The following is a 23,015-nucleotide window of genomic DNA, read 5'->3' on the forward strand; positions in this document are numbered from 1 at the left end:
TGTTGGCGTGGTGGTATTATCACTGGACTGGTAATCCAAAGAACCAGGGTGGTACTCTGGGGACTGGATCCCACCACAGTAGATGGTGAAATCTGAATTCAATAAAATCTGGAATTAAAAGTCTACTGATGACCAGGAAACCATTGTCGATTGTTGTGAAGAAACCCAACAGGTTCACTAACGTCCTTTAGGGAAGAAAAGCTGTTATCTTTACCTGGTTTGGTCTAGATGTGACTCCAAACCCACAGCAATGTGGTTGACTCTTAAATGCCCTCAGGATTTGGCAATACATGTTGGCCCAGCCAGCAACACCCACATCCCATGAACGAATAAAAATAAAATGGGGCAGAATTTTACATCCCTTGGGGTTGGGGTTGTTGGAGGGTGGTGGCTATAACATTCTTCAGATGGCCTTCCCACTAGACTCTTGCCAGGCCCAACTTGTCAGCCATTTCACAGAGGGACAAGCAAGATCCAGGCCTTGTCCCAATTGAGGCTTTTAAGTAAACACGTAAGGACCATTTCCAACTCTGCCTCTATTTTCTGGCTGGTGGGAAGGATTCAGGAGCAGGGGGACGCCTGATCAGGCATTGCTGAGAAGATGGTTGGGGGGAGGGGTTGGGGGTGTGTCTCCATAAACAAACTCCTTTCAACATCGGTCATTCCCACCCTTCCTACAAAAGGTCTAGCCTTAGTGGGTGCTTCCTCCCACCCATCGTCTCCACCAACACTCCCAAAACCCCTCTTCCCGTCCCTCTACGCATCACCTCCTCTTCCAGCCCTGAGATTCCCACACTTCCCTGGCCCTGGAATCTTGGGACTTCAGATGCTTGGGGACTGCCTGCAGTTCCAGTCCTCTCCACTGCAGCTTCTGGCGCTGCCGAGTCTAGAGAGCTGCTGGCCAATCAGATTGGCTACTAGCTCTCTGAGGCGGGACTTTCTCCCGGGTGAGGGACCATCCCATCCCCAGTCAATTGACGCTTATTGGAGCGAGGAGTGGCTGCAGGACAGGCAATACCAGCGGTGTTGGAATCGCGGTGTGGAAGCCCCACTGTCGGAAAAATCCTGGTCATGAAGTTATTAAAGTAACTCCAAAATTAAAATATATCACACGCACAGTGATGACATACATATCAGACATGCAGGTCATACACTCATAGAATCTCTACAGCACAGGAGAGGCCATATGGTCCATTGTGTCTGCATCAACTCTCTGATCTTACCCAGGCCCTCTCCCCACCCTATACCCATAACCCCACACAGTTACCACGGCCATTCTGTCTAACTTACACATCTTGAGACACTAAGAATTCTACTGCTTCACCCACCCCAATTCTGGTCACAGAACAGAAATCTCCCTTGGCCTCGGACGGGATTGTATGATCTCACCCAAGCGAAGTCATAACAAGGGGCAATTTAGCATGGCCAATCCACCCAACCCGCACATCTTTGGAGTGTGGGGGGGAAGCTGGAGCAATTGGAGGAAACCCACACAGACACGGGAAGAATGTACAGACTCCACACAGACAGTCACCCGAGGCTGGAATTGAACCCAGGGCCCCTGGCGCTGTGAGGTAGCAGTGCTAACCACTGTGTCATATGCTGCCCATAGCAACGGCGCCTAACATGGGACACAAACCCACGACCCTGAGATGAAGAGTGTCATGCTGTTGCTCAATGATGCTACTAGGATTATGACTTTCCAAAGCTCATGTTTGTTTGAGTTATATGATGACAATATATTCATAATATTAACAACAGACAAAAAAAATTCAGATTGATCTTCCCAATCGAAAGGAACCACAAAAAGACCGAACAATTGAAGAAATGTCAAAAGAATTAATAAGTGAATACCCCAGGGGAGTACACTGTTTCTCTGCCAACCACAAACCCATGGGATTGAGACTGTATCCAACGGCTGCTACATTGCTTCACAATGAAAATGCAATCAAATCTTTCATTGAAAGCGCTGGAAATACTCCATCTTTGACTAGAAACGTTAAATGTGTTTCTCTTTCCACAAATGCTTGCTGGATATTACTGTTTCTGTTTTTATTTCAGATTTCCAGCTTCCACAGTATTTTGCTTTTCAAATCAGTCACTGCACAGGACATTTTTATGCTGAATTATAGCGAGTGCCACTTTCCGGAGAAGAGTAACATCGTGGCTAATTTATGGACTCTTCCTGATACCAGGCCTGCAATTTGAGTTCAAGTCCAAATCTGGAAGTAAACATCTGGCATCAGTAAAAGTGATGGTGAAGCTGTTCTGATAGTTGAGAAGATCTAATTTAATATCCTTCTAGGGGCCTGAATGTGCCATCCTTAACTTCTTATAGGTGACAGTGCCACCGATTGGTGCGGGAAGGGACATTTTCAATCAACTCTTCAACTGTGTATCTATAACGGCAGCTGATAGTCTCCAGCCCTCCCCCCCAATACCCAGCAGTAAAACCCATGAGTGAACCATTATTGATGGGAGAACAGCAATGAGCAATCAAATGGATAAGAAGCAACAAAGCCTGTGGCCCCGAGCTCCTCAAAGCTGATGACGGGGAGGCTTTTGTTCACATCAAGACTCCATACGCTGACCTTACAGAAGATAGAGCGACACAGTGGCATAGTGGTTAGCACTGTTGCCCCACAGCAGCAGGTTCAATTCCAGCCTGGGGTCACTCTGTGCGGAGACTGCACGTTCTCTCCATGTCTGCGTGGGTTTCCTCAGGTGTCTGCCCACAGTCCAAAGACGTGCGGGTTACATTGATTGGCCATGCAAATTCGACCCTCGTGTCAGGGGATTAGCAGGGTAAATATGTGGGGTTATGGGAATAAGGCCTGGGTGGGATTGTGGTCAGTGCAAACTTGATGGGCTGAATGGCCTCCTTCTGCACTGTAGGGATTCTGTGATCTGGGAGGAAAAATAACTCACTCCTCGCACGGACAGAAGGCTATCAGGAATGCAACAATTATAACTAACTTTAAGAAGGAAGATAAACCAGGCTGTGGAACTATCAAGGTATTTTCCTCTTGTCCTTGGCAGGGAAAAGCCTGATATGTATTCTCCTGCATTGTATTCTCCTGAGTCACCCACTTCCTGTTAGTAAGGAAATCCTCTCAGAGACGCTGCATGCCTTTAGACCTTCCAGATAAACCTCTGACATGGTTTGTTGCCAAATAATCCAGGAAAAATGTTGAGAATTCTGGCCTTGGGTGACTGTCTACGTGGAGTTTGCACATTCTCCCTGTGCCTCTGTGGGTTTCCTCCGGGTCCTCCAGTTTCCTCCCACATTCCAAAGATGTGCCAGTTAAGTGGATTGGCCATTCTAAATTGACCCTAAATTATCCCAAGATATACAGGTTAGTGGGTAAATACGTGGGGTTGTGGGGTAAGCCTGGATAAGAGTCACTGCAGATTCGATGGGCTGAATGGCCTCCTTCTGCACTGTAGGGATTCTACGAACAACATCATGTTGCATTCATTGACTTAACCAAAGCGTTTAACACAGTAAATCATGAGGCTCTGAGGATTGTGTGCCAAAGCTTTGCATGCCAAGGAAACTCCACAATCCTACAACTGCTTCATGATGATCTAACTGCCTTGAATTGGATGCCTTGAAAATTTCCAGCCGGGTCCAGCAGGGCTGTGTGATAGTCTCCAGATTAGTTACAATTTAGCTGCCTATTCATCTCATCAGAGATCAAATGCCTTCTGGTGTGAGTATTAAAATACCATCTAATGAAAAACACTTCTACCATGGTCATCTCCATATCAAAACTAGCCATTGATGTACATGATCTACAGTTGGCGGGTGACTGCAGTGTTGTAGCCCATTCTGCACCAGATTTGAAAGTCACTCTCGATCTCTTCAATTCTGCAAACAAGAAACTCAGCCTGTCCTTGAATGTTGCCAAAGTAAACCTCTTTTGTCAACTCGTACCTGGTCAGCCAAACATTCCTCCTCCAGGAGAGGCTGTGGAACGTGCTGAGTATTTCCCGTACCTTGGCAGTCACCTGTCTCGAAAGGCCTCCATTGACTGAGGAGATCCAACACTCGATCCGCAGCACCACCTCAGTGTTTTACAAACTGCGGCAGTGAGTGATTGACAACAAAGATCTCTGCAAGGCAACAAAGGTCCTAGCGTACAAAGCAGTTGTCAGCACCACATTCTCATACTGCAGTGAGACCTGGATTGCAGCAACACATCAGAATACAAAGAACAAAGAAAGTTACATCAGAGGAACAGGCCCTTTGACCTCCAAGCCTGCAATGACTATGCTGCCCATCTGAATTAAAACCTCCTACCTTTCCAGCAATCATATCCCTCTACTCCCATCCCATTCATTTATTTATGAAGACAACCTTTAAAAGTCACTATCATATCTGCTTCCACTACCTCCCCCAGCAGCGAGTTCCAGGTGCTCACCACCCTTTGTGTAAAAAAATTTGCCTCGTACATCTCCTTTAATCCTTGCCCCTTGCACCTTAAACCAATGCCCTCTAGTAATTGACTCCTCCACCCTGGGAAAAAGCTTCTGACTATCCACTCTGTCCATGTCCCTCATAATCTTGTAGACTTCAGTACTCGAGAAATCCCTTCACATTGCCTCCTCCATATCCTCTAGATCCAATGGGAGAAGCATTGAACAAATGCTTGTGCCCTTCCCCAGCTTTATACAAAACTCTTGAAAAACCTATGTTGATGGACTGAACACCATGTCCAAATGACTGAAAGGTAGTTCTCCAGCAGGTCCTGTTTTCTCAACTTTCAAAAGGACAGTCTTCCAAAAAAAAACCTCAAAGATCATTTAAAGCTCCTCTTTCCCGTATTCCTCAGCAGGTATCATGATTGTCAAGTCAAGAGAATGTCATCCGCACTTCATAACAGATTGCTGCACCCAGGGATTGTTTGAAACAATTACAATTTCATATTGATGTGTTGGAAAACAATTCAAACTGATTAAATCTGTCCCATTGAGTTTTCGCACACAATAAAGCAATTCCAAGTCCCTCATGAAAGTTGTTAACACCCAAGAGTGCACAACAAGGCTTCTTAAACAGGTTGAAGACACATTTTGGTCATAATTCGCTTATTACTTAACAGAACATTTCAGTTGAGACTATCTTTCACTTAATTACATTTAAGTTAAGGGTTTACAGGTGGCACGAGTTTATTCAACCAAAAGGATTTGCGATTAATCTCTTTAATGATCCACATTAGAGCCTCAGATTATTTTACATGTGTTAATGCCTCTGTTAAAACAGCAAACAGAGGAACGCCATGTGAATGCTTAAACACCCGCTGACTAATATTGGCAACAGTCATTTCCAGGTATATATTGTAGAAATGCAATCAGCTTTAAATGAGGATGTTGCTCTGTCGCAAACATTCCTTGTTAATGTATTTGTGTTCTCATACTTCGAAAGCTGATGGATTCTCAGGTTGTGAGAATCTGAGAGTGAGAGTGAATAACTCCTGGGAATTAAACTGATTGAATGCTCTTTGCTGAAGACCAGAATGACAGAATTCCAGACTTAAAAAATCCAAACCTTATCAGGGGCCCATCAGTAAGGCAGTGCTCCTATAATGCACATTTGCGACACAGCGTAACAAGATACTGACCAGTTAAACAATTTTAGTGTGAATTCTGGACCTCTCCGTATTCGCATCTCTGGAGTATAAGAACTTGTAGCTCCACAAGTCTTGTCAAAATATATGTTTAAACTTGTTAAATTCTTCCTTGATTGTCTGACATCTGGACCCCATTCCTAGCCCCGTGGCTTTCTCTTTCAAGTCATGTTTGGTCTCTGGAGGCTGGATTTTAAATCATGCGGTGCTGGTGGGCACTGAGAGACCCAAAGGACCAACGCACCACCAGTAAAAGATTCGTTTGAACTGGTCTCCGTACTAGGGAACAGCTTTTGTTAAACCGGTCTGCTATTTTTTGAGAGTTTAAAAAAAAATCTCGTGTCTGCCAACACGGTGAGCCAAAAGGACAGAAAATCAGAATAGTCTTTCCCCATTCTGTCTTGCAAGTACTGTCCAGGCCTCAGTTATTCCAGAGTCTTTCATTTAATTATAAAATTAATATACTATTAGAATTCTCCTGGTGCTGTGCATAGGTTTAACATTACAAGGAGCTCAGGAGTCAATGAACTAATATCTTCCTGATATGGCTGGACAAGGGGAAACGATGGCCTGGTAGCATTATTGCTAGACTATTAATCCAGAAACTCAGCTAATGTTCTGGAGACCCAGGTTCGATCCCGCCACAGATGGTGGAATTTGAATTCAATGAAAAATATCTGGAATTAAGAATCTAATGGTGACCATGAAGTCATTGTCAATTGTCAGAAAAAACCCATCTGATTTACTGATGTCCTTGAAGGAAGGAAATCTGCTGTCCGGTCTGGCTCACACAAGACTCCAGAGCAAAGTGGTTGACTCTCAACTGCCCTCTGAAATAGAGGGCAGTTAGGAATGGGCAATAAATGCTGGCCAGCCAGCAGCGGCACACATGTCCCACATAAAAAATAATTACCTCAGCTGGATGTGCAGCCTTCACTGTGGTGTTTAGATTATCACAAATCTTTGACAAAGTCATTGACATGAATCCTAAGATAAAGAATCTATTTTCTCATCTCTCTGATGTTTAATGACTGGCTAAAGCATCTAGAGACGACACAAAAAAGATTGTGCCTTTAACACAGCAATACACCGTAAGGTGCTCCAAAGGAGCAACGACCAAAGAAGATTTGACATCACACATGAGGTTAGGTGACCAAATGCTTGCTTGCGGAGGGAGGTTTTAAGCAGTATCTTAGAAGAGAGACATCTTAGTAGAGATGGAGAGGATTAAGGAAGGAATTTCAGAGCTTAAGGCTGAAGCAGCTGAAGGTAAAGCCACTGATCATGAAGGAAAGGAATTTGATGATGCACAAGAGGCCAGAATTAAAAGAGAATTTATAGAGTGTTTCTTACTCTTAATCACAAACGGATAGGGCCTCTTCAAACCTTATATAATTCAGCAGGTTTCTGAACTGTTTCTCTGATTGGCCTGTTCTAAAAACATTGGCAAATTCCAAAGGCTAATAATTATACTGGTCAACAATTCAAGTCTTTCTTGATTTGGAATCAGGGATGAACAGTGTGTTAATGGCTCAGAGGGAGAGATGGCTGACAAGGTATTTTAGTCTTCCAGCTAGGTGGTATTTAATACTCATACTAGAGGGCAATTGGTCTTTGATGGGGTAAATAGGCACTGTCAGGTAGATTGTGAATAGTATGGGGGGCTATCACACAACATTGTTTGACCCCAGTCTAGATTTTAAAGGTGCCTGTTTCAGATCTCCCACTCACAAAGGCTGCAGTCATAAAGCAATTACCGGTTTGTGATGAAGTTTCTTGGACATTGAAATCTCTGGAGCACAATCTGCAAAGCCTCATAATTTACCATGTCAAATGCTTTGGTCAGGCCGATGCATTATAGAATACTACAGTGCAGAAAGAGGCCATTCGGCCCGTCGCGTCTGCACTGACCCACAATCCCACCTAGCCCCTATCCCCGTAGCCTCACATATTTACCCTAGCAAGTCCCCTTGACACTAAAGGCCAATTTAGCATGGTCAATCAACCTAACCCGCGCATCTTTGAACTGTGGGAGGAAACTGGAACATCTGGAGGAAACCCATGCAGACACGAGTAGAACGTGCAGACTCCACACAGACAGTGACTCAAGTTGGGAATCGAACCTGAGTCCCTGGTGCTGTGAGGCATCAGTGCTAACCACTGTGCCACTGTGCTGCCCTAATGTTGTTTTTGGCATTTTTCTTTGGATTTATCTGGCAACAAAGACCACGTCAGAAGTTCCACTGGAAGATTTGAAGTCACACTATGTCTCAAGGAGGATTTTCTCAGCCGCAAGAAGTAGGTGAGTTTGGAGATGTGTCAGGATTTCCCCTACTCTGGGCAAGAGGAATATACCTTGATAATTTCCATAACGTGATTTATCTCCCTTTTTAAACAGAGTTAGAATTGTTGCATTCCTGAACTTGAGGGAAAGGGTAAGTTCTCTCTCCTCCCAGGTATGGGAGTGCATGGAATCATGATGTCAACAAAATCCCACCAGCTTTGAAGACCATACCCTGATGGCCAACTCTCTCAAGAGACCACCACTAATGAAGAGATCCAACACCAGATCAACTGCAGCAGTTCAGCCCTCTACAAATGAAAGCAATGAGTGTTTGACAGTAAAAACTTCCACAAAGCAACTAAACATAGAACATAGAACATAGAACATTACAGCGCAGAACAGGCCCTTTGGCCCACGATGTTGCGCCGACCAGCTTTTAAAAAAAAACACTAACCCACTAATCTAAACCAATCCCATTTCGTCCATAAACCTATCCACAGATCTCTTAAATGCCCCCAAACTAGGCGCATTTACAACTGCAGCTGGCAGGGCATTCCAGTCCCTCACCACCCTCTGGGTAAAGAACCTACCCCTAGTGTAGGGGTAGAACCTAAAGCCCTAGTGTATACAGCAGTTGTTATCACCATGCTCTTGTATGTATTGAGACCTGACGTCTGTATTAGCCACACATCAGAGCTTGAGGTTATACAATCCCTATGGTACAGAAGGAGACCATTCAGCCCATTGCGTCCATACTGACCACATTCCCATCCAGGTCCTATTCTTGTCACTCCCACACATTTACCCCACTGATCCCCCTGACACTAGGGTCAATTAGTATGGCCAATCAACCTAACCTGCACATCTTTAGACTGTGGGAATAAACCGGAGCATTCGGAGGAAACCTGTGCAGATATGGGGCGAAGGTGCAAACTACACACAGACAGTAACCAAGGCCGGAATTGAACCTGGGTCCCTGGTGCTGTGAGGCAGCAATGCTAACCACTGTGCCACCATTGTATCAATTCCTCTGTCACATTCTTTGGGTTTAATGATCAAGCAAATGACAGTGCCCTTTTTGAAACCAACTCCACAAGCATTCAAACAAAACTCATGTGAAAATCAATTACCATGGATTGGACACTGTGTCCAGATGGCAAAATAGGTCCTGTTTTCTCAATCCTCAAGTGGTCAACGCTCCAGAGGAAGACAAAGAGAGACTTCGAAGATGCTCTGAAGCTCTCTTGGAAGTACAGCAGCATTGATCTTAATGAGTAGGAGGAGCTTACTGCCAATCATTCAAAGTCGATCAAGCTGCAATATTTTTTGAGTCATAACGTCTCAGTGAAGAGGTCGAGTGATGAGGGAGAAGGAAAGAAAAGGAAGCAAATCCCACATTCTGGACCCCATTACCTTGTGAGGCATGCTGCCCCATTGGACCAAAGATCTACAGGCTGACAACTGGTCAGTTCAGTCACATGACAGCCCATGGCATAAACCTGAGTCCCCGAGTAGACTCCATCCTCCCATCCAGGGACAGCTACTGATGACATAGATTTCAGCATAAAATTCTGAACTGATTATTAAAACCACTGCAATTTTTGATTACCTTCCAGGCTGAGGATTTGTATAATCAGTGGTATCATTTCAAAATTTTCTATCGCGTTCGTGCATAAATAGAAATGTGACTAATCTCGACAAGTAGGGAAAGTAAAATTTAAGGATGATCTTGTGTGGGAAGAATGGCAGGGTAGCCACTGCACATTATTGGAAGTGGGGATCATTTGCTTTTGGATGGACAGGGATTTATCCAAATGTATACTGAGCAGATTAATCTCACCACCATTCAGATAGAATGTTCCCGATGGTGGGGGAGTCCAGAATGAGGGATTAAAGTTTGAAGATCAGGGGTAAACATTTTATGACTGAGATGAAGAGAAATTTCTTCACCCAGAGGGTGGTGAATGTGTGGAATTTACTACTGCAGAATGTAGTTGAGGCCAAAATATTGTGTGATTTCAAGAAGAAATTAGATATAGCTCTTGGGGCTAAAGGGATCAAGGGATATGGGGAGAAGGGGGATCAGAATATTGATTTTGAGGATCAGTCGTGATCAAAATGAATGGTGGAACAGGCCCAAAGGGCCAAATGGCATCCTTCTGCTTCTATTTTTTGCGTTTCACTCTCGGCTTCTCCTGTGTTGCTAATTTACCAGATTGTTATCTGAAATCTGAAATGGATAAGCAAAAATTTCCTCCAATGATATATTGGAAAGGCTGAAGCTACTATTTCAGTTTCCACTCCAATCTTTCTTCCTTAGACTGTAAGACCGTAAGATACAGGAAGAGAATTAGGTAATTTGGCCCGTTCACTCTGTTCCGCCATTCAATAATGGCTGATAAGTTAGCTGCTGACTTCATCCATTTCCCTGGCAACACTCTCCAGATTAAACTGATCTTTTGGCAATCTTGTTGTCACATTTGATCCTGAGGTGGCCTTCTGACTTCATTACTTAAGACTGTCTATTTCCATCTCTGTAACATCATCCGACTTCATCCCCATCACAACTGATCTGCTGCTGAAACCCTGATTCATGTCTTTTCTCCCTCTAGACTTGACTATTCTGACACCCTGGCTGGTCTCCCACCATCTACTCTCCACAAACTTGAGCTCATCCATAACCCTGCTGTCCATGTCTAAACTCACAACAAGTCTCATTTCCTATCATTCCTGTGCTCACTGGCCCACATTGACTCCTGACTTTTTTTTTAACAAATCCTCCTTTGGCCTTACCCCTCCCTACCTCTGTAACCTCCTCCAGTCTCACAACCTTTTGAGATATCAGTGCTCCTCTAATTCTGGCATCTTGTGCATTTACAATTTTAATTGACATTAATCTGGAGTTCTCAGGAACTCGAGTTCGACTCCCGGCTTGGAAGACTGTCTGTGTGGAGTTTGCATGTTCTTCCCTATCTGCATGGGTTTCCTCCAGGTGCTCTGGTTTCCTCCCACAGTCTGAAAGATTAGGTGCATTGACCCAAACAGGCACCAGAATGTGGCGACTAGAGGATTTTTGCAGTAACTTCATTGCAGTATTAATGTAAGCCTTTCTTGTGACTAATAAATAAATTTTAACTTTAACCTCTCTGGCTTAGGAGGCACTGGAGGCGAGATCGTTGAATACTTTTAAGGCAGACATTGATAGATTCTTGTCCAGCAAGGGAATCTAAGATTATCAGGGGGTAGATGGGAATGTGGAAAAGAACAGTCATGCCCTTATTGAATAGTGGAACCAGGATCGAGGGGCCAACTGGCTGACTTCTGCTCCTATTTTGCATATTAGTGTATCCAGTGGCACAGTGGTTAGCACTGCTGCCTCACAGCTGCAGGGACCTGGGTCCGATTCCCAGCTTGAGTCACTGTCCGTGTGGAGTTTGCACATTCCCCTGTGACTACATGGGTTTCCTCCGGGTGCTCCAGTTTCCTCCCACAGTCCTAGATGTGCAGGTTAGGTGGATTGGCCATGCTAAATTGCTCTTTAGTGTCAGGGGAACTAGCTAGGATAAATGCATGGGGTTATGGGGATAGGGCCTGGATGGGATTGTGGCTGGTGCAGATTCAATGGGCTGAATGGCCTTCTTCTGCAATGTATGATTCTATGATCATTGGTGGCCATGTCTTCAGTTGCCTAGGTTCCAACCACTGGAATTCCCTTCCTACTCTTTCCCATTTTGTTACCTCCCATTCCAGCTTTTGGTCGACTGACCTCACATTTCCCTACGTGGGGAAGTGTCATGCTTTGTTTTATAAGCTCTTTGGAAGTCATAGAAATCCTACAGCGCAGAAAGAGGCCATTCGGCCCATCGAGTCTGCACCAACCACAATCCCACCCACACCCGACTCCCACATCCCATCATATTTTCCCCACTAATCTACACATCTCAGGCCACTAAGGGGAAATGTTAGCATGGCCAATCAACCAAACCCGCACATCTTTGGACTGTGGGAGGAAACCCACGCAGACACAAGGAGAATGTGCAAATTCCATACAGACAGTGACCCAAGCCGGGAATCGAACCCAGGTCCCTGGAGCTGTGAAGCAGCAGTGCTAACCACTGTGCTACCGTGCCACCCATTATGCGAAGGATGCTTTATGAATAAAGGTTGTTGTTGCTGCCAATGGACTACTGAAGATAATAAATGAAGACTAGCATTAGAGGAGTGTGATCTTTTCATTCCTATTGACAGGAAGGTTAATTATATGAGGTGTTTTTTTTTTGTGGCATTTTGTGCCAAATATTTACTGACCTTATATTTCAAAAAGTACACGGCAAAAGAATACCATTGATACCAAAAAATACAATCCACTCAACCGTGAATAACTTTTGTGCTTTTACCATGAGGCCTCAGTTGTCTGGATGACGGATGGTAAGTTAATCCATTTATTTGATGCAAGTCGCTTTTTTGTATACCATTAACTAAAAAGAATCACATATTTAGGATACGATCTTAACAGCCATTCACGCCCCATTGCTGCTGAAAGTGAGGACGGAGGATTTGGCACCCAGCCAAATCACCGCTCACCGCAGCAGGACCAGAAAATCCCGTCGGCATGAACAGCTGGAAAATTTCACCCTTAAATAGATGACATTTTCCAATATAGGAATCTGCAGAATTTTAGCCTCCAGTAAGTCAGATTTAACTTCTAACTATGGAGATCAATTTTAACTTGGAGTAGCAATTTGTGCTACTTTCGCAAACATGCAAAAAGAAACAATTGTGCCTTCAGTTCAAAGGAACAAACGAGTTGATGAACTGCACAGCGGCACAGTGGTTAGCACTGCTGCCTCACAGAGCCAGGGACCCAGGGTCAATCCCAGCCTCGGGTGACCGCCTGTGTGGAGATGGCACGTTCTCCCCTTCTCTGCGCAGGTTATCTCTAGGTGCTCTGCTTTCTCTGCTCTCCCACACTCCGAAGTTGTGTGGGTTAGGTGCATTGGCCATGCTAAATTGCCCCTTAATGTCAGGGAGATTAGCAGGTTAAGTATGTGGGGTTATAGGGATCGGGCCTGGGTGGGATTGTTGGTGCAATCTCAACGGGCCGAATGTAGAGATTCTAACAACTTTCATATCCAGCACTTATTTTTTTAAAGGAGCACTTGTGGTGACATATTTATAATAAAAGATTGTTTTAAGCAATGTACCTTTGGTTGTTTATTCTTTTCTTTCACAGTTATCCAGTCTTCGCCATTGGAGCTGACATCTACTTTGTAGGTTTCGACGTAATACTCCCGCTGTGTTTCTTTGGAGATGGCTCCTTGCGTTGCTATGGCAGAGACATGCTGCAGGAATCCCAGATCCACCTACAGCAAGCAAAAGCAGCCGCAGCTTGTTAAAGATTCCCAGAACTTGTTACATTACACAGCAGCGCTGGTCATCTGGTGAAGAAAACATATTCTTACGGTGCAAACTCTCATTAATGTTTCCAAGCAGGCGAGTGAGATTATAAATATTAAAACTAAAGTTTGTCTGGTGATTCAGTGATGAGTTTCTCACTCATGTGTGTTTGCTACAGTGCGTGCATAGGGCGAAAATGCAGTGAGTTACCGTTCACTGTTTATGCGCTGTTTGTCTCTGTAATGGAATTCATTCACTAGAAGCTCTGGTTTATTTATTCATGGATTCGCTATTCACTTGATTGTCAGTTCTGTGAGCTCCTGAGGATCTGACATTAATGTGCCATCCATTTAACCTTCCCAGATTACCTAAACAAGGAGGCCCTCAAGACTTTCAGCTGGAGTGAAGCTTACCTGTGCATCTGGCTCAACTAAAGCTGCAGCAATATATGAACTCAAAAGAATTTCTGGCCAAACCTTTGGGTAGAAATCCTCCCATTAAAATCATTTAGCTCCAGAGTTGAACCGTAGAATCCCTACAGTGCAGAAGGAGGCCATTCAGCCCATCAAGTCTGTACCAAGAACTACTTGTCCAGCCTCTCCCCTGCACCCTATCCCATAATCCCATGCATTTACCACGGCTAATCCACCTAACCAACACATCTTTGGACGCTAAGGGAAAATTTTGCATAGCCAATCCACCTAACCCGCACATCTTTGGAGTGTAGGAGGAAACCGGGGCACGTGGAGGAAACCCATGCAAACACGGGGAGAATATGCAAACTCCACACAGTCACCAAGGCTGGAATCAAACCTAGAGCCCTGGTGCTGTGCGGCAGCAGTGCTAACCACAGTGTCACTAGAACAAAGAAAAGTACAGCACAGGAACAGGCCCTTGGCCCTCCAAGCCTGTGACGATCACGATGCTCTAACTAAATTAAAAACAAACTTCTGTCCTTATTTGGTCCAAATCCCTTTATTCCCTCCCTATTCGTCTACTCATCCAGATACATCTTAAATGTTGTTAATGTGCCTGCTTCTATCACCTCCTCTGGCAGTGCGTTCCAGGCACACACCAGTCTGTGTGTGAAAAATATATCCCGCACGTCTCCCTTAAACTTTCTCCCCTCACCTTGAATCTGTGCCCCTTGTAATTGACACTTCCATCCTAGGAAAAAGCTCTGACCATCCACCCTGTCTATGCTCTCATAATTTTGTAGAAGTCTATCAGGTCTCCCCTTAGCCTTCGTCTTTCCAGTGAAAACAATCCTAGTTTATTCAATCTCTCCTCATAGTCAACACCCTTGAGACCAGGCAACATCCTGGTGAACTTTCTCTGCACTCTCTCCAAAGTTTCCACTGGTAGTGTGGTGACCAGAATTGCAGGCAATACTCCAAATGCGGCCTAACCAAGGTTTTATAATAATTGCAACGTGATTTCCCAACTCTTATACTTAATGCTCTAGTTGATGAAGGCAAGCATGCCACATGCCTTCTTAAATCACCTCATGGTCTTTGTCACTTTTTAGATGCCAAGACCTATCATGTGCATCCTTTTAACTAAGCTTACAATTTCCCTTGTCGTTCACGGTTCCCGAATCCTGCCATTAATTTTTGTGGGGATATGCCTGTCCTGCACTTCAAGCGTGTCTCTGTGTGTCTCTTTAGATGATCAAAGGAACTCCATAATACCAAATGCTGCAGAGAAGTCTACTCCTAATCAGCTCTCCTGGTAGGAAAGAACAATGTAGAGGAATTTGGCCATGGGGAGCTCCAAACAAGGTCACGAGGAACAATTATTAAAAACAAATCTTTTCATTTATTCACCATCTCCAACAATATTCTACACTTCATTTGCCTTTCGCATTGCCCAAGCGTACAATACTACATAAAGTTCCAATTAATATAGCATTAGGAAAATGCAGTTGACATTTGGCCTGAGAAGCAGTTCAGTGGGAGTCTTGCCTATGTGTGCAAGTCACACATCTGGTCATCATTTGGATTCACATACGAGGGAAATGAAACATAAATGCTACTGCCCTTTGCAGAGTTCAGGCTGCGACATATTGTTAACTACCTGGATTGCAGAAGGCCACACAGCTGAGAAACGCAATGCAGAAGATGCACCATTTCCTCTGGACCTCAACTACTGTGAGACAGGGGAGCTGAATTGTAAATGTGATATAACAGGAGCTAATAAAGATATTTATGGTTAGGCCAAGCAGATAATCCATCATTTTGACACAGTAGGTACTGAGCTAAAGATTTTTTTATGCATTGACGTCTCACAGTACTTAATTTTCATACAGTCACACAGTATGAGTTGGACTCTATTTGCTTTGAGAATTTTTGGAAGGATTTCTTCTTGCATGCTGAGTTTTGATTTTAGATCTGTCGTCAGTTCAAAAGGTAAGTCTGAAAATTAAAACGGGGAAGGTCATGCAAGGAACGAAATCAACTGGAGCATTGTTAGTATTGTCTGGATCATTTATTCTAGCTTAATTCTTAATGACCACAGCCAAACACGTAAATGCATTATTTTTTCAGCTGGGTAGGTGGATGAATAGGTCACAGTCTCCTCTTTGACTTCTGACCCCTGTGTGCTATTCCAAAATGCAACAAATAGGAGTTGAATTTACTAAGGAAATTTGTCCTCTAGGCTATTCACTCAGTGGTTGGGTAATGAGGGACAACACAGATGGCTAGAGGATTAGAGTGGAATTATCACCTCAGTGGGGAATCTCTGACAACATTTGAAGACTCCAATGACATTCATTGCCTCTCCCTACTTAGCCTGAAATGTCCACAGTTCCCGTGTTGTCCACACCCCTGCACCACTGCTGTTCTCAAACTGTTGGGGAAAAGGACAAGAACAGACCTTTAGACAGCACCCACTGATGCTCACCCTTAGAACAGAAGACAGGTCATGGTGCTCATCTTACATGTGGAGCTTCGTAGATGTAAACCCAAGCTCTAACGTGCCACCATGTAGCAGACATTTCTGTCTCATATTTCCATTGTTTCACAAAAAAATTAACACAGAGGTCCCTGGCTTCCTTGTGTCAGTATTTCTCGAGGTAAAACTTTTGTTCATGTGTAGCCGTTTTAAGTCTCAGCATGAGGATTTCCAGAGAACTGTTCTAATCCCAGCCCAGCTGGGGCTTGAGGTCAATGCAACACTTCAGTGTTCAGTTTTTATCTGGCTTCCTTTGGATTCAACTGGACTATCAGACGGAGTTTGATATTGCAGTCGCTATTCAGGAAGCGCTTCCTTGGTTGAAGGAATTGGAAGGAACTTGTGGGTGGGGGGATGGTGAGTGGGAAATAACTGGCCCCATAGAAATAGAATCAAAAGGAGGAGGCCAGAAGAAGGAAGCACTGAAGGAGGCCATACAGCCCTTTGAAGGGGCTATCCAATTAATCCCATACCACTGTTCTTTCCCCACTGAATTACTGAATCTGTTCCCACCACCCTTTCAGGCAAAACATTTCAGATTAGAAAAACTCACTTGATTAAAAAATATCTACTTCTCTGTCCTGGTTTCTTATGCCAATGCTGATGCGTTGCTTTGAATTTAGAAAGTCACATCTGTTACAAATGGTGAATTTAATACTCTCCCCTGTGGTGAGCTTGGTGGTGTGAGTGGGGCGGAGGCATGATTTAATCAGTTGAGTGATGGGAACCCTGCTGCCTTCGCTCCTTTGCTATGGTTAAGTCTGTGACAGGAAGACCCGTGTTCGGCCTACTTGCTCCATCACGGATTGAGGCCTGTAAGGGGATAACGGCACTCTGTGCCTGATTGAGCGATATGGCAACAGCCAGCCTCCCGCCCTTGTTGCCAACCCAACTCCAGCCTTTCCCCCAGGACCCTAACCCATGAACATAGGTGACCACTGCAGCTTGTCTGAAAGAAAATAAGGGACACTTTAACTGCTGGGCGGCTGAATTGCTGGAGACTGTGAGGGCAATGTCCTGTCAGGAACCATGAGAACAAGGCAATAGCCTAGTGGTATTATCTCTAGACTATTAATCCAAAAACTCAGCTAATGTTCTGAGGACCCAGGTTCAAATCATGGCAGGTGGTGGAATTTAAATTCAATAAAAAATATGTGGAATTAAAATTCTATTGTCGATTGTCGGCAAAACCCTAATGTCCTTTAGGAAGGAAATCTGCTGTCCTTACCTGGTCTGGCCCACGTGTGACTCCAGAACCACAGTAACGTGGTTGACTCTCAACTGTCCTTGGGCAAGTAGGGATGGGCAATAAATACTGGCCAGGCAGCGACGCCCCTGTCCCATGAATGAGTTTAAAAAAAACACATTGCAATGTGATGTAGCTGTGTAGGGAAAAGGGGTGACTGGGAAAGTCTATTTCTTCCAAACCTCCATTGTTGTGGGGAAACAAGATTCATCTGGATGTCAGAACATAGCAACTTGGGATTTCCTCAAGATTCCAGTTTCCTGCCCTGTGAAATCCTTCCAGCTGTATCAAATTCCTGCACAGGGCTTAGCTCATCTTCCATTCTTAAAGATCTGACATTGCTTTTGTGCTGCCTGGATATAGAAGCTATCATATATCAAACCCTTAACATTAGTCTTTATCTTTCACTTATCATAAGCCTGCCATTGATGTCTGTAGACTTTTGAATAACTTCAAAGAATGTCATTGTTCTGTGAGACTCCAGTCCGAAGAGCATTACACAATACCCCAAGTAGTTTTGTGATAGTCTATTTAAAGAAAGGGGTATTAAGCATATTGGGGTAGTCGCAATGCTCACTTCTGGGCTTACAAAAAAATCCAAAAAGGACCCAATTTCAGGGTTCCACACTTTATTAGCACCTAAATTACAGGTCATGTTGGTGTAGGCAACTTTGCAGGCATTTTGAGCAACCACTAAAAGCAGGCCTCTGTTGTATGGGGTGGCATGGTGACACAGTGGTTAGCACCGCTGCCTCACAGTGCCTGTGATCTGGGTTCGATTCCCGGCTTGGGTCACCGTCTGTGTGGAATCTACACATTCTCTCTGTGTCTGGGCACGTTTCCTCCAAGTGCTCCGGTTTCCTCCCAAGATGGGCTGGTTAGCTGCACTGCCCATGCTAAATTCTCCCTCAGTGTACCTGAACAGGTGCTGGAGAGTGGTGACTGGAGGATTTTCGCAGTAACGTGTTCGCAGTGTTAATGTAAGCCTATTTGTGACACTAATAAATAAACTTTAACCTTTAATTAGGGACCCTTCTAAATTACCATAAATGGAACAGGTGCCGAGCCTGTCCCACTCAAAACCTTCCGATGCGATGCCAGTGAAAGTCATGCTATTGAAAGAAAAATTTAATTTAGAATGTTAGATCCATAGAATCCTCAATGCAGGAGGAGGCCATTCAGTCTGCACTGACCACAATCCCACCCAGGCCCTATTCCCATAGCCCCGTGCATTTACCCAAGCTAGTCCCCCTGATACTAAGGGACAATTTAGTAAGGCCAATCCACGCAACTCGCACACCTTTGAACTGTGAAAGGGAGCCGGAGCACCCAGAGGAATCCCTCACAGACACGGGGAAAATGTGAAAACTCCACACAGACAGTAACCCAAGTGGGTCCCTGGAGCTATTTGGTAGCAGTGCTAACCATTGTGGCACTGTGCCACCCAGGTAAAGGATGCTGATTAAATGTAAACCCACAGCACATTGTGGCCAAGACTAAAAACATGCAGGTTCCAGGTAGGCATTTGTATTCAAAAATAAGTTGGAAGGACTTACATCCCCTCCGAAGATGATCTCGTAACTGCACTGACACCATTAGAGTGGAAGGGCACATTCCCTCTGATCAATGTGCTATCAACATCCGTCATCTAGCAGCAGCAAGCTACTTCTTTGAAGCTCCACAACATTCAGTGCATTTCTAAAAATTACTTGAGTAGGGAAAATGTATTTGTTGCACACAATTTAGGGATCTTTTTCTTCAAAAATACAACCCAGGCGAGCTGGGAAAAGGAAGATGTTCTCTTTTAGGTTTTTTCAGATGAAAGGAAGCGTGTTGGGTCCACTGATTTACATTTGTTACATGAAAGGGCATTGTGTCCATGAAATGATTCATCAAGATGATGTTACAATGTTTCTGGGTAAAACTCACTATCTCAGCTGCAATACACGAGTATGTTCACCCCACAGACTACAGCCGATTAAGAAGGCAGCTTATCCCTATTTTCTCAACACCAACAAATGCCATCCTTTCCTTACAACACCCCCACCAAGAACTAATTTTTAAGAATAATTTAAGTGACAGTGATATGTTTGGATGTGATCTATGTGCACAGATTGTGGCAGGGCAGTTTGAATCAGTGGTTAAAAAAATGTATAAGGAGTCCTGGGCTTTACAGAGTGCAAAAGGTAGTTAGCCCTGCTACCTCACAGCTCCAGGAACCCAGGCTCGATTCTGGCCTTGGGTGACTGTCTGTATGGAGTTTGCACATTCTCTCCCTGTCTGTGTGGGTTTCATCTGGGTGCTCCAGTTTCCCCCCACATTTCAAAGATGGGGAGATCAGGTGGATTTCAAACATAGAATCTTACAGTGCAGAAGGAGGCCATTCACCCCATCGAGTCTGCACCAACCACAATCCCACACAGGCTCTATCCCCATTATCCCATAATCCCATGCATTTACCCAAGCTAATCCCCCTGACACTAAGGGGCAATTTTAACATGGCCAATCCACCTAAGCTGCACGTCGTTGGACCGTGGGAGGAAACCGGAGCACCCAGAGGAAACCCACGCAGACACGGGGAGAATGTGTAAACGCCACACAGAGAGTGACCCAAGCCGGGAATCGAACCTAGGTCCCTGGCACTGTAAGGCAGCAGTGCTAATCACTGTGCCATCTTGCTGCCCTGCCCTGGTCATGCTAAGTTGCTCCTACGGGTCCAAAGATGTGTTGTTTAAATGGATTGGCCAGGGTAAATTGCCGCTTGGTGCCCCAAGATGTATAGGTCAGGTGGGCTAGCCATGTTAAATTGCCCCTTAGTGTCCAAAGATGTGCAGGTTAAGTGGAACAGCCATGATCAATGCATGGAGTTACATGGAAAGGTTAGGCTATGGGCCTTGGTTGAGTGCCCTTTCAGAGGGTCAGTACAGATTTGATGGGCTAAAAGGCCTCCTTCTGCACTGTAGGATTCTATGAAAAGTAAAAGTAAAGTTTATTTACTAATTAATCACAAGTAGGCTTCATTCACACTGCAACAAAGTTACTATGAAAATCCCCTCGTCGCCACACTCTGGCCCCTGGTCGGATACACTGAGGGAGAATTTAGTTTGGTTAATCCACCTAAGCAGCACATCTTTGGACTGTGGGAGGAAACCAGAGCACACGGAGGAAACCCACGCAGGCACAGGGAGAACATGCAAACTCCACACAGACAGTGATCCAAAGCCGGGAATTGAACCCTGGTGCTGTGAGGTAGCACTGTAAAAAAAAGGAAGATCCAAAGATAAACATTTAGAAAACACTAGTTTCACCAATCTCAGCACCATATTTTAAGAAAGGCTGCAAAGGCATCAGAGAGATGGCAGAAAAGATTTATGAGTACAGCTCCAGGAATGAGGGACTTCAGTTATTTGGCTGGATTGGCATTGTTCTCCCTCAACAAGATTGTGAGGAGATTTGATAGAAGTGATCAAAATCATTAGCAATCTTGGCAGAGTAGATAAAGACAAATCGCTCCAATTGTCAGAGGGATTGGGAGCTGTAGGGTGATTGGCAAAAGCACCAAAGGTGACATTTTTGTCATTCAGCAAGTGTTCTGGTCAGCACGTGATAGGAAAGATGTGATAGCCATGGAAAGGGTGCAGAGGAGATTCATCAAGATGGACTGGAGTGTTTCACCTCTGAGGACAGGCTGGTTAGGCTGAGATTGTTTTCCTTCGAGCAGAGAAGGTGGGGACCTCATTGAGATATATAAAATCATGAGGGACATAGATAGGGGAAATGGGAAGAAACCTTTCCTCTTTGCGGAGGGGTCAGTAATCATGGGCATAGATTTAAGGTAAGGAGCAGGAGATTTAGAGGGGATTTGAGGAAAAATGTTTTTACCTGCAGGGTGGTAAGAATCTGGAACTCACTGCCTGTAGGTTGATAGAGGTTAGAACCTTCACAACACTTAGATGAGCACTTGAAATGTCATAGCATACAAAGCTATGGATGGAGTGCTGGAAAATGGGTTTGGAATAGATAGGTGCTTAATGGCCCCACAGAAATAATGGGCTAAAAGGCTGCTTTCTGTGCTGTAAAATCTATGGCCACTTCACCTGTCCTGATTCCAGGGTGAGAGATGTTCCCAGAAATCCCTGTTGGCCATGGGCAGGATTTTACGATCTTGCAGGAGCGAGGCTGTAAAATCCCGCCCTGTGACTATGGTTAGGATCTGGAATGCAGTCCCTGAGAGAGTGACAAAGGCAGATTCAACTGTGGCTTCCAAGAGTGTATTGGACAAGTACTGAATGATATTAAAAAAAGAGTAGGGTTTATGGGGACAGGGAGCTAGTACAGATACAACAAGTTGAATGGCCTCCTTCTGTGCTGTGACCATTCTATGATTATCTATGTGTTTTTAACAAATTTGAAAAAGTGTTGTCGAAAAGTTTTTCCACAAAGATGGTCTCCCAACATGACATGGATGGAAGGATGTGGTTCACCATCGCATGCCTTGAACGTATTAATAATGGGAAAAGACTTAACAAAGTAAAAAGTTAATTTTACAAAACACTGAATAAGTGGCTGATTGTAATGAAATGCTAATCCTCTGGCATGTCAAAAATGGCCTCAAATCAGAATCAATATAGAATAATTCAGTAATGAATTTCATGTTTACCTTTCCTTGGGCCTCCAGTTAAGGATTAATGATAATGGTGTTTTAAATTATAAAGTCAATACAAAAAGCAGAATTAGACCTGAAACTAAAAACAGATGTGGGATCTCTTACCCCTGACAGCTGATTTGTTCTGGGGATTAGTCCTGACTGTGACATTACAGCTATTACCAACCTTCCGTCTTTGCAATACTTTTGAGTAAGAATGCATTTGTTTCTCTCTGTGAAATTCGTTGGCACGGTTTAAAACAATGATCAATATATTCACAGAGAGGGAATAATTCTGATAACTGCACTGTTTCTAATGCCAAAACAGTGATTTAAGGGGCTACTGTCTACCCCAGTGGGAAGATTCAGAAGAGGCTGAGTTTTTGGAGCAGTCGCAACAGCCTCCCAGAAAACCTCACTGCCATTAGAGAATCATAGAATCCTACAGTGCAGAAAGAGGCCATTAGGCCCATCGAGTCTGCACCAACCACAATCCCACCCAGGCCCTATCCCCATATCCCCACATATTTACCCACCAATCCCTCTAACCTATGCATCCCAGGACACTAAGGGGCAATTTAGAATGCCAATCAACCTAGCCCACACATCTTTGGACGATGGGAGGAAACCGAAGCACCTGGAGGAAACCCAAGCAGACACGGGGAGAATGTGCAAACTCCACACAGACAGTGTGGACCCATCGTGTCACACTGATCTCGAGAGTGAATTCACGAGGGCAACAGAAATTGTGAATTGATCCAAATCTTTTTTTTTTATCATTACAGTGCAACTGAGGCCAGGCTACAATGACAAATGTGATGGCAGACACCGTCACTGGAATTCTACCACTTCGCCCACCAC

At 44.4% G+C, this 23,015-nt stretch overlaps 1 protein-coding gene across 5 annotated transcripts in view; it reads right to left on the bottom strand.

Annotated features, from left to right (window-relative positions):
• The window catches only part of nrp1a (neuropilin 1a), a 202,508-nt gene that overhangs the window by 59,555 nt on the left and 119,938 nt on the right, over window positions 1-23,015 (bottom strand). For all 5 annotated transcript variants that reach the window (XM_080212130.1, XM_080212146.1, XM_080212155.1 and 2 more), the window contains exon 8: window positions 13,116-13,274. In XM_080212130.1, the coding sequence (XP_080068256.1) occupies window positions 13,116-13,274 (159 nt within the window). The remainder of the gene's footprint in view (window positions 1-13,115; window positions 13,275-23,015) is intronic.

Source organism: Carcharhinus amblyrhynchos, chromosome 2 (genome assembly GCF_965287045.1).
Source record: "Carcharhinus amblyrhynchos chromosome 2, sCarAmb.v2.hapA, whole genome shotgun sequence".
Classification (NCBI taxonomy): domain Eukaryota; kingdom Metazoa; phylum Chordata; class Chondrichthyes; order Carcharhiniformes; family Carcharhinidae; genus Carcharhinus; species Carcharhinus amblyrhynchos.